This window comes from Beta vulgaris, chromosome 1, assembly GCF_026745355.1.
Source record: "Beta vulgaris subsp. vulgaris cultivar EL10 chromosome 1, EL10.2, whole genome shotgun sequence".
Classification (NCBI taxonomy): domain Eukaryota; kingdom Viridiplantae; phylum Streptophyta; class Magnoliopsida; order Caryophyllales; family Amaranthaceae; genus Beta; species Beta vulgaris.
Window position 1 is genome coordinate 54,590,782 of NC_079202.1, and position 11,446 is coordinate 54,602,227.

An 11,446-nucleotide genomic window follows, 5' to 3' on the forward strand; every position below is an offset into this window, starting at 1 on the left:
AGGGATTTTACTAGCTTACACACCTTGTGTTCTTGACCCGAAACTATACATCCTTCAGGTTGATCCATACAGATTTCATCCTCAAGGTCGCCATTTTGGAAAGCAGTATTAACATCCATTTGATGCACTATAAGGCCATGTAACGCAGCTAAGGCAATCGGAGTCCTAATTGTAGAAATCTTAGTGATTGGGGAATAGGTGTCAAAATAGTCAATTCCCTCCTTTTAAGTGAAACCCTGATAATTCATATTTATATATAGTTTTTAGGTGCATTTAGGTTGCATTTTAGAGCATTTAGTTTCATATTTAGGTTCATTGTTGCATTATATTCTTAAGTTATACTTTTCTACTCCTATTCGATATGTTTTCTTGTTTTTGATGAATTTCAGGCATTGAGGACGTATTTGGAGTATGATTAGCTAAGCTTGAGGATTAGGAGCACTTGGAGGGAAGCTACAATGCATAAGGATCGTCATAGATATTTAATAGTACGAATTCGAGCGAAAACGAAGCGGAAAATTATTATAAGAAATGTGAAAAAGAGTCATGTCTACTCTTCTGATCATAACTTTTGATGTGTTTCTTAGAATCGAGTAATTCTACCAGATTTGGAAACTATACTTGAAGATCTTTCCAACGATAGGTGGCATGCCCCGAGGAGACTTCTAGTCAAGGAGTTAGGCCTTCTGGAAGATTGCACTGTTTCTGCTGGAATCTGCCACGCGTACGCGCGGATCACTAATCCGCCTATTAATGATTTATTTAAGACTTTCCTTATCTTGTAAATTACTTTCCTAGTGATATTAGGTTAAAAGATATTATTTAGATGAGTTTTCATTATTTTTCTCTCTCCTTCCCCCCTTTCACGTTATTTTCTATTTTCTAGGTTTAGTTTAGTCGTCTCTTTTTCTCTCTAGTTTTTAGTTGTAAACCCTAGTTTTCATCTCTTTCATTAATTCATGATTTCTTTTATAGTTTTACATATGATCTTTTATTTCATGTTAGAGTAGTTTTTTATTTCTAGGGTTTTGGAAATCCATGTTCATATAATATGATTTGATTGATATTTATTCATGGTTTGATTAGTTATTGATTTTTCTAATTGATTAGTGTTTTTCTTGTTAATTTTGCAATCTGATCAATTGTCTGATTAAATATTGCTAATATCGAGTCATAGATCGAGAGATAGTACTCTTTAGAGGCTTACCTACAATTAGCAAATCTGATTATGTTGAGCGACCGTACTAGCATATGTTGATTTGAGAGCGTTAATGCCTGACCAAGGATTAACCTATGCTCTAGATATATGATTAATTGAACTATGATGATTTTTGATAGTTTATAAGTATAAACATGGTGAACCATTCCCTAGATCTTTTTAGTTTGATTTTCCTAGTTTAATTAGTTTAGACTTTAATTCAATTATTCCTGATCTTGTTTAGTTTCTCCGTATATTAGAAGCTAGATTAAAACAACCATCTCTCTAAGGATTCGACCCTACTTACCCTACTACATTGTTAGAAGGTTTTGCATGAATTATTTTTGACGGGTGTACGATAACCTATCAAACCCTTCACAACTAATCTTGCCTTATACTTCTCAATTGAACCACAGGCTTCAATTTCTTTTTAAAGATCTGTTTGCTAGAGATAGGCTTACAACCCCTAAGAAGGTCGGTTAATTTCCAAGTGTTGTTACTCATAATATACTCTAGTTCACTATCTATGGCCTTTTCCAAAAAAACATCATCAACGGATTTCATAGCCTCGGCATAGGTCTTAGGGTCTTCTTCTAAGATAAAGACAGGCTCTAGACTCTCATTAGGACACAACTTTTAGTAATGAAGGAGGTGACAAAATGAGAACCAAAATTGTTGTCTTTTCTAGGTCTTTTACTCCTCCTAGATTCTCTACTACAAGTAAAGTCACTTGAGGACTAGGCACAAACAAAGCATGATCAGTAGAAGAGAAACTAATTGAAGCAATATAAGAACATTTCAAGGAAAAACATGTTTAAAGAATTCAGCATCTCTTGAGTCAACAATAGAACCATAAGCATAAGAACCTCTAGCATCCTTTATTAGAAAGCGATAAGCACCAGTATGAAAAGCATAACTAATGAATATAGATCACAAGTCTTTGGTCCTATCTTATCCCTCTTAAAGGAAGGTATGGCAACCTTAGTAAGACACCCCCCATACTTTCAGGTACTTGAGGTTAGGGATATATATAACCTTTCCACGTCTCATATGGGGTTTTATCTACCTTCTTATGAGGCACATGGTTCAAGACATCACAAGCAGATAAAATAGCCTCCCCCCTCCCACATGTTATCAAGAAGTCTAGAACTAATCAACATAGCATTCATCATGTTCTTAAAGGTTCAATTCTTCCGTTCAGCTATACCGTTTTGCGGGGGTATAAGGGGCAGTCATCTCATGTATAATCTCATTTTGTTCACAGAAGATCTTAAGGGAAGTAGGGTCATACTCTCCTCCCCTATCACTTCTAAGTCTCTTAATTTTTCTATCCAGTTGATTTTCAATCTCAGCTTTATACTTTAAAAACATTTCCTCTGCCTCATCCTTAGATTTCAGAAGGTATACTACAGTGTACGGGAAAAATCATCTACAAAGGTTATGTAGTACTTCTTCCCTCCCCGACTTTCATGGTTCTTAAAGTCTCCCAAGTCAGAGTAATGAGTTCAAGAAGTTTAGATTGCCTATATCAACTGATTTAAAAGGCTTCCTAACAAGTTTAGCTTCAACACAAATTTCATAATTTAGGCAAACCAGAATTGGAGAAGCTAGGTATCAAATTCAAATGTTTAAGTCGTTTTATGGAGGCTGCATTCACATGACCTAATCTAGAATGCCATAATTCGTGAGTAGAAGCAGATATATTCGTGAGTTCAACAGTAGCATCAATAGTTAAAAGCCCCCCATTACAGTATGCATTTCCCCACAAATTCTCCATTATGAGTGATAACAAGTCTATCAGAATCAACAGACAACCGTAAACCAGCCCTAATTAACAAATTTCTAGAAATCAGAATCCTACGCATTTCAAGTTTATCCTTAAGGCAGATTTCTTCCTCAATTTTCAGATGACCAACAAGTTTTTCAAGGATAAGGTCTCTCTTTTTGTGCATAAGCTAGTTCCTATAGTCCTTTCAAGAAGAAGGCAGTTTCTCAATAAGAATGATAGCCTGGTTATACTCACAAATAACAATACCCTTAGTAGCAATATTGGTGCAAATAGTTTCATAGTCATGGACATGATCAATAATGGATTTCCCATCATCTATCATAAAATTAAGCAACTTACTAATGCAGTAGCGTCTAGATCCAGCATCATCAACACCATATTTTTTTTAGGGTATCACAAATGTCCTTAGCATGATTATAAGTAATGTAAATATCAAGCAGCGCATTGGACATATAGTGTAGTAACATCCCCTTACAGGTTATGTCATCCTTGGCAAATTTGGTCTCAAAAGCCAGTTTCTCATAGGACCATCAAGAACATAAGTCACATCAATTTGTTCAAGGTAAAACATGCAGAATCCTGATAGCCCAACGTTTATATTTTTTTCCCTCAAGAGACTCAATCTTAGACATATGAGGAATGGATTAATGAGAAGCCATGATAACAGAATAACACAAATCACCTTTAAGATTGTTGAAACCAGTGGCGAAGCCACATAGCAAGTTGTGGGGTCAATTGACCCCACTCAAACCTAAAAAGTACGAAATTTTCTTTTTTGAGATTGTGGTGTATTTCCTTATAAATTTAACTATTTGACTCTCTGAATTTCTTCAATTTTATTTTGACCACTATATATATTTTTTAGATCCGCCACCGGTTGTAACTAACACGCAAGGAGACAGGATACAGAAAAATAGTTAGAACGATCTTACTTGAATATGAGAAATGAGAATGTTGTGATGTGGAGATCCATTGTCCTTAAATGTGATTTCGCCACAGCACAGGTGCAAACTTCCTCCCGACGACCACCCTACAGGATTAAAACATCGCCGCCCGTTTTTGTGCACTCACAAGCAGACGGATGGAGTGACTGAACTTATCTCGAAATGGAAGAGAAGCTTTTTGTGTAAAGAGGAAGACGGAATTATTTAGTGTGTGTATAACCAGAGAATGAGGTTTTAAATAGAGTACAGAAACAAGGAAAAATGGCAAAGAAATATTCTGGGAGAAGATTAAAGAATAATAGGTGCGACAAAAACGACAAAAATTGATTTGCTGTTACAAACTGATTGCGAGAATCTAAGCAAAAAAAATCTCGAAAAAAACAATCCCAAAAATATAGCAGATCATAAAACAGGTCACAGCTCGCGCCTGGTCCGACCGGCACGCACGCGTGTGGTTTGACATTCTTTTAGCCCATTGCCAAACAAGGCTTAAAGGAACATAATAGTATATAAACAAGTTAGAACCTATATATTATTTCCGGTGGAACTTCGATATTATCATGAATAAAAGCAAACAAAGAAATACTCCATGAATATGGGCTAACTTTGAGGCTTTAATTCCAACAACATGTACTGTAAATATTGCAAAAATGGTCAATGCTAGGATAGAGAAAGAGATTATTGCCAAAATTGTCAATACTGCAAATAAGCATACAACTTTCTAAAATGAAAAACATCACAAGTAAAAAAAATGAAGGAAATATATATTCTTCTTATTGTTATCATTATTCGTACTATAAATATAATTTTTTCTATAATTACGGTCAATAGACCGTTATCTACACCTCAACAAACCACTCGACCCAAGAAAACTACACGACCCAACTTCGCTCACTCTTTCAGAAGGAGCAAGTTTTGATATAACCGTTTCATACTTTTTTTTTTTTTTGGTGCGAACTGTCTCGTACTATATCACTGTGAGACTAAACAATTAAATCCCAAGATAGAAAAACACCTTAAAAAGAAAAGAGTGAATAAGATATTGTCAGATTGTCAAGCTCAGACCATCTCATATAGAAGTATGCACTTGGAACATATAAAGACCACTCCATCATCCACTACTATTCAAAAAAAAAGGGGGGGATGGAATTATTCTGCTCAATTTTAATTTACACTAGAACTAAACAATGTACAAAATTCATATAAGAAACTTTACGCAAGGAGAGGATCTGACCATCTCCTCTTCACCTCCGTTTTCGACCGAACCTCTCGCAGTTTTCCATCCGTTTCATAATCTCTCTCCATTACAAGATTAATCCCTTCATCAGAATACCATCCGACTCCAATGCAAAGGATTCCATCCTTATTGACATCAACATAAGCAGTAACACCACCTGGGAGCCAAAGAACCGCCACGTCCTGCATGTCTATCATCTCTTCTTCCCCGAACCAAGCAGGGTTTTCAGGCAAGTTTCTCTTTTTCATGGTCTCCATGCAAAGGTAAACGTAAGGAGGGCCATTGCTTTTCTCTGCGGCTGTCTCATCACCAAAGATTGGTGTAGCGCTCATCTCAAACACCTTCCATGATCCTGTAAGCTCCGATGGCCGAGTTCTCTTTCTCTGAGAAAATGGCTTCATATCAAGCTCAACCTCACTGATTCACATAAGTTCGGGTTGAGGGACTTGTTAGATTTCAGCAGAGTATTATGAATCTTGAGTTGTTTCACTTCATCTGTTGTGCAATAAACTTAATACTTACTAAAATGGACGTTTAATAAGCTTAACATTGGAATCCTATACAGCTAACCTTATTTGGGGTTCATCTTTTATTGCTGTCCTTATCACATGGGTCTATGTTTACTTCGAATCTATCTCTCACCTTTACTTGTTTTTGTGCCAACAGAATGAAGGTTCTTATGAAAACATGCAAGTAAAACGGATACAAAAAGCTACTCCGTCAGAAACTCACAGGATCAATTTTGAATTGATTCACTTCAAAAAACTGAGGACCCACCAACCACCCCGCCTCACATCACTCACACATCCACCCGACTCCACTTATTAGTTATGAATTATGATGATATTAAAATTCCAGCTAAATGTAAAATATATATTGAATTTGACCCTGCAGATACTGCAAACACGAAATTTGCAAGTTTGCTCACACATTCAAGAATGGAAGAGTTACGAATACCTTTGCTCGTCGATGTTAACAGGACTGACCCATTGTTCTTCATATACAGCAACCCTTAGTATCTGAATGTCCGCTCCACCATTGCTAAATTCAATAGTATGCACAATACGCAATCTCTTGTGGCAGCCCTTGACTAAACACTAAGAACAAAATCAAATTTAAACCAGTCAGACAATCAGGCAAAAAATTGACAGGGAATGAGGGAAGCATTGTTTATAAAAAAAAACAATAGATCTTGGAGCATCAATTCAGGAGTCTAGAGATTGACCGAAGAACATGAGTGTTCAACTAGCACTGATGTTGTATGTATTAATCTAAACGTAAATTATACCAAATATAGTATTCATTCACAAAAACTGAGCATAGTGATATAGGGACAGTATTTGACGTCAAGATTAAATACTCCAAGAAGCAAAGGAGAACAGTAATATAGGGACAGTATTTGACATCAAGATTATATACTCCAAGAAGCAAAGGAGAACATCTCTGGATGCTATATACAAGAAAGCCAAAGTGATCAATCCCCCAATAGAGATGGAAACATGCATAAGAGACCAAGTGCGATAAAAATCAGGCTTCTGAATTCATGAAATTAGTTTCATCATCACTCCCTAGAACATCAATTTTCAGCTTTTTACAAAAGAACAGAGTCTACTTGGCACAATTAAGCCTTATTGAAACAATTCAAAAGAAACTTTCGTAAATTAGAACCTACTTGTTCAAACTTATATGTTGGAGAAAGATAGTACTCAGACTCCTCAACTTCACCAACTGGAATGTCAACTGGCCCTCTGGAATAAGATCCATCCTGCAAAAAGAACAAAGAGAAAATTGAACTTTTATCCTGTAAAGCTTCAATCACATAGCCACATAAGACTGCTGATATACTCCAAGATGACAGCAAACAAAACAAGCTCAACATTCAAAGCTCACCCATGATACGGTTTCATGTCTATGATCCATCACTGTAGGTCATGATCAGATTAACAATATGCATGTGCACTTCCCTACCTCTACAATTTCATGCTTCCAGTCTGATAATGATAATACTTCTCAGATTTATAAGGCTGAGGAAGATTTAAAACGTTAAAATATTTAGATTTTCCCATTAGCAAAATAACTAACGGAAACAGCATTTAAATATCAAAATTGGAGCCAGATATGTAAACAGCTTCATAGAGGGCGCTTTAGTAATTCAGTGGAGCAACATAGATAATGTGGTGAATAGCATTACAAGAGCAGAAATATTACAATAACTTGTGAGACTACCTGTGAGAACATATCTAGCATGTAAACTAAAAACATTCTACAGAGACTAGCTCAGAATTGAGTAAAATTATTCAAGAGAAGGAAAAGGCCACAGCTCAGTGTGGTTTAGTTTGCAGAACAACACACTTGAAGTTCATGACAAACAATTCTGAGGACATACCAGCGAGCACAGTTGCTCTCAAAAAGCCATTGACATCAACAGAATGGTTTTAGAACAGATGAGTTGCCTTTACGATTTAAAATAGATCTGATATCAAATTTGTCAGATTTGCACAAGAAAGAGATCCCACAACCATGACTTCAAGCCTTTCAAATAGCTTTGTTGGTGACTTCTACAGAGCGTGTAAGAAATCATCCTAGAAGAAACTGAAAGATTAGAAGTACTGTCACAAGCAAGTTCGGGACCAATCACGGGGGGCCTTTTTCATTGGTTTGCCTTAGACATTTTAAGACTACATAAAAGTCTAAGGACTCGACCAAACTTCTGCCAGGCATCAACAAGAACGGGTACAAATTTCAGTGCACTGTAGGCAAATTCCTAGGTGTAAACAAAAACTACATACGAAAAGGGGATTCTCTGAGTGACCTTAGAATGCTTACCTCAATCTCTACTCTTGTTTTAGTCATACCCTCTGAATGGACTTGTCAGAAACCCATCTAGAAAGAGGTGAACTAAAATATGTCAAGATTTTCATGTGGGTGCAAGGGATGTAACAATCTTGTACGAGCCTTTGGAACAAACTTGCTAGTGGTCCAATTTATGGTCCTTGATCTTGGCACAGTTTCCAACTCAGGATTCTGTTTGGGAGAGAGATCAGCACATATTTTCAATTTCAGGCAATAATTACTATTTTTTCTTCATTAAGCTGCTATCAGAAAGTTCAACACAGCAAGTCAGCAAGTCAGCAACCCTTAATGCCAATGAGTTCCTTGATATTTATGAAGTTGTTCAAAGTTGGGATTTCTAATCATTTTTCAGGACTAAGGTGTCAATATATAAATAGGACATGCCAATTCTAGACATAATCGATAAGATCTCATTCACCAAAGACCTCTAACAACAACCTCAGATGTAATAAAATAAACATATTCTTATAAGCCTCTTATTGTCCAGGACATGGGAAAAAATACATGCATTAACACACCACAAGGATAAATAAAGGCTAAATTATTTACATCAAGCAGTAGTAATGTGGCAAGAGTGATACTTTTTAGCATTCCTTATACTGTACTATCAACATCAAAAGAAAGGTTTTATAATTAGGGTGGAGAAATAAAGAGTGAGATTACCTCAAAGAAAACAAGACCAGGCTCCACACCCATCAAATCCTCTTCCATCAAATCACTCTTTCCAAAATCAAAAGACTCAAATTTCGGCATAATGTGACCTGCCTTGCTCCTGTGACCTTTTTCTTTCATGCCTGAAGACAAACTATCATGTTTCCCCTCACCTTTGCCACTATCATTGCCTCCATTTTCTAGTGCTTTCTCACCGTAAGGATTTAGAGTAACCCAATTGATTTTCCTCTGGATTTGAGATGCATTACCTCCAGGTTGTGCAGCTTGCAAGCGAGAAAGAATATAGCAATCATACAAGTACTCGCTCTTACCTCCCAAGTCAACCGGCTCCATTTCAGCAGTAATTGGTGAAAATATGGCACCAACTCCCTTCCAAATCCCACTTACACTACTCACAAATGTGTTCCATGCTGGTCGAATTACAGGCTCCTGTGAGAAAATAAACACTCATTAACATAATTAAAAGGGTAGCCAAGGCAGCCCATAGGCTCCAGAAAACCAACAAGAAAACCAGAGCTTGTAGGTACAATAAACCAGAGACCCCAAACAAACAAGGAGGCCGAAGTTCGCACTTCACAAAGGCTTACTTGTACAACAGTTTAAGCCTAATAAGAACAGTGACCTACCTTAAACCACGAATTCATAAAAAACTGAGCATATTATTTTGGCCTGAAGTTAACCACTTTTGCATAAAAAACTGAGCATATTACTTTGTACACCACAAATCATATTCATGCTATTCAATTCTCCATAAAAGACACTATAAGAAATTTTGATCAGATGGAACTCTACATAAAGACACTTCATAGTTTCAACCGCCCATAACTTATTAACACCTACCTTAAACCACGAATTCAATACATAAACAAACACTTCAAATATTCACATTATAAATTGAAATAATACTAAATCATATAAATATACAACCTACATCAGCAATCAGCATAGCACCAGAAACCATAATAGCAACCTTCTATAAAAATCATCCTCTCCATAGAATATTATTCATATCTTCTACAAATCAATCCTATATCATCATAGCAAGCCATAAAAAACTTAGCACTTGAACTCATGCCACCACCGGCGCATGTAATACATGTGTTCATATGAAATTTCTCATAAAGAGACACTCACTACCTCATACTATTGAACGATTCAACCAACCATACAACTTATCAACACTTAGTAAAAACTCCACAAATTCCACACATAAACAAAAACTTCAAATTTCCATGTTATACACTTCTATCAATCAAACCATTACCTGAGTTTGTAAAACACTTTCAACCTCCATCAACATAGCACCAGAAAATCATCCCATATCTTCTAACAACCAATCGTACATCATCATAGCAAGTTATAACTTATAAGAAACTCCAAACACTTTAACTTATACCTTTACTGGCGCATGCAATACATGTGCTCATATGAAACCTCTCATAAAGAGACACTCACTACCTCATAGTGTTGAACAATTCAACCAACCATAACCTGTCAACACTTAGGCTTTGTTCTTTTGGATTGAATTAATGGAAATTCAGTTCAATTCGGTTAGTTTTCTCTCACAGTCTTAAATTCAAATTCAGTTCAGATAAATTAAGTTGTAATTTCAGTTATTTTTCTCTCAGTCTTAAATTCAAATTTAGTTCATACAAATTAAGTTGGAAGTTCAGTTCAATTCAATTCAGACAAGACAAATTAAGTTGAGTTCGATTTGAGTCCAAACGAACAGAACCTTAGTTAAAACTCCACAAATTCCAGAAATAAACAAACACTTGAAATTATGAAGTTATATACTTGTATTAAACAAAGCGTTACCTGAGTTTGCAAAACAGTTTCGAGCTCCATTAACATAGAACCAGAAACCAAAACATTATCAGCTTTGACAACCTTCTTCACTCTCTTACCACTCTTTCCTTTCCCCCTCCTTCTCCTCTGAATTCCTCTTTTCTTTAATTCCGCCTCTTCTGCCACCTCATTATCGATGCTCCAAACATTGTCCTTTCCCTTGGCCTTCAATCTCTCTCCTCTACTTTTACCGCATTTCTCTCTCCTAGGGTTAAGGTTAGGGTTTACTTCGCGGAAGTTGCAGGAAACCCTAAGAGAGAGATTCCGGTGAGAAAAGCAAGAGAGAGAATTTGGAATTGAATGATGATGATGATGATGATGGAGGTGGAGGGAGTCGGAATTGAAGACTGGAGATTGACGGATGTGAGAGATTCCGGCGAAGTTGTTCAGTGCGTCGAAAATTCTTGTCGGAGTTTGCATATCGACGACGGTGAAGAGAAATGTGGTTATTTCCGACCGCCGGCGAACGAAATTTTATCTGAATGGACCTTATCTTGATACCTTCAAATGTGGGAAGTGGGTCTTTGGGCTATGGGCCTACTACTATACGGCTTCCCGAGTTTGGCTATATTCTTTTGAACTGAGTTAATAAAATTCAATTAAATTCAGTTCAGTTTAGTCCATTTTCTCTTATAGTTTTCATTTATTTCAGTTTATTTGAGTTCAGTTTACTTCAGTTCAATTCAAACAAATTCAATTTTGTTTAGTCCAATTTCGTCCAAAATAACAAAGCTTTTTGTCTTACCAAAAATAAGTTGGGGTAAGCAAAACTAAGTTATATTTACTAGAACGAATGGAAGATTGATTGTATTGAGAGGAATTTTGGGGAACGAGATCAAAAATGTATCCTGTCGATTCCATTAAGCTCAAGAGGAGTTAAGGATGAAGTGATTTGGGGTCTGACG

At 36.3% G+C, this 11,446-nt stretch overlaps 1 protein-coding gene across 1 annotated transcript; it reads right to left on the reverse strand.

Moving 5' to 3' along the window:
* Nucleotides 1-4,947: 4,947 nt before the first annotated feature.
* Nucleotides 4,948-11,090, reverse strand: LOC104905261 (hypothetical protein). The gene is made up of 5 exons (XM_010693734.3): nucleotides 10,512-11,090; nucleotides 8,685-9,122; nucleotides 6,841-6,933; nucleotides 6,126-6,265; nucleotides 4,948-5,585 (listed from the first exon to the last, which is right to left on the reverse strand). Exons 1-5 carry the CDS (start codon nucleotides 10,959-10,961, stop codon nucleotides 5,144-5,146), a joined length of 1,563 nt encoding a protein of 520 aa, XP_010692036.2. The 5' UTR covers nucleotides 10,962-11,090; the 3' UTR covers nucleotides 4,948-5,143.
* Between the last annotated feature and the right edge of the window lie 356 nt (nucleotides 11,091-11,446).

Bases quoted from the DNA above. Each gene is read 5' to 3' on its own strand.
- LOC104905261 (XM_010693734.3), bottom strand. From the start codon at position 10,961: ATGCAAACTCCGACAAGAATTTTCGACGCACTGAACAACTTCGCCGGA. The intron at 6,934-8,684 runs GTAATCTCACTC...TTCTTTTTGCAG, and splicing joins CTGGTCTTGTTTTCTTTGAG to GATGGATCTTATTCCAGAGG. The intron at 6,266-6,840 runs GTAGGTTCTAAT...TTTTGTTCTTAG, and splicing joins CAACATATAAGTTTGAACAA to TGTTTAGTCAAGGGCTGCCA.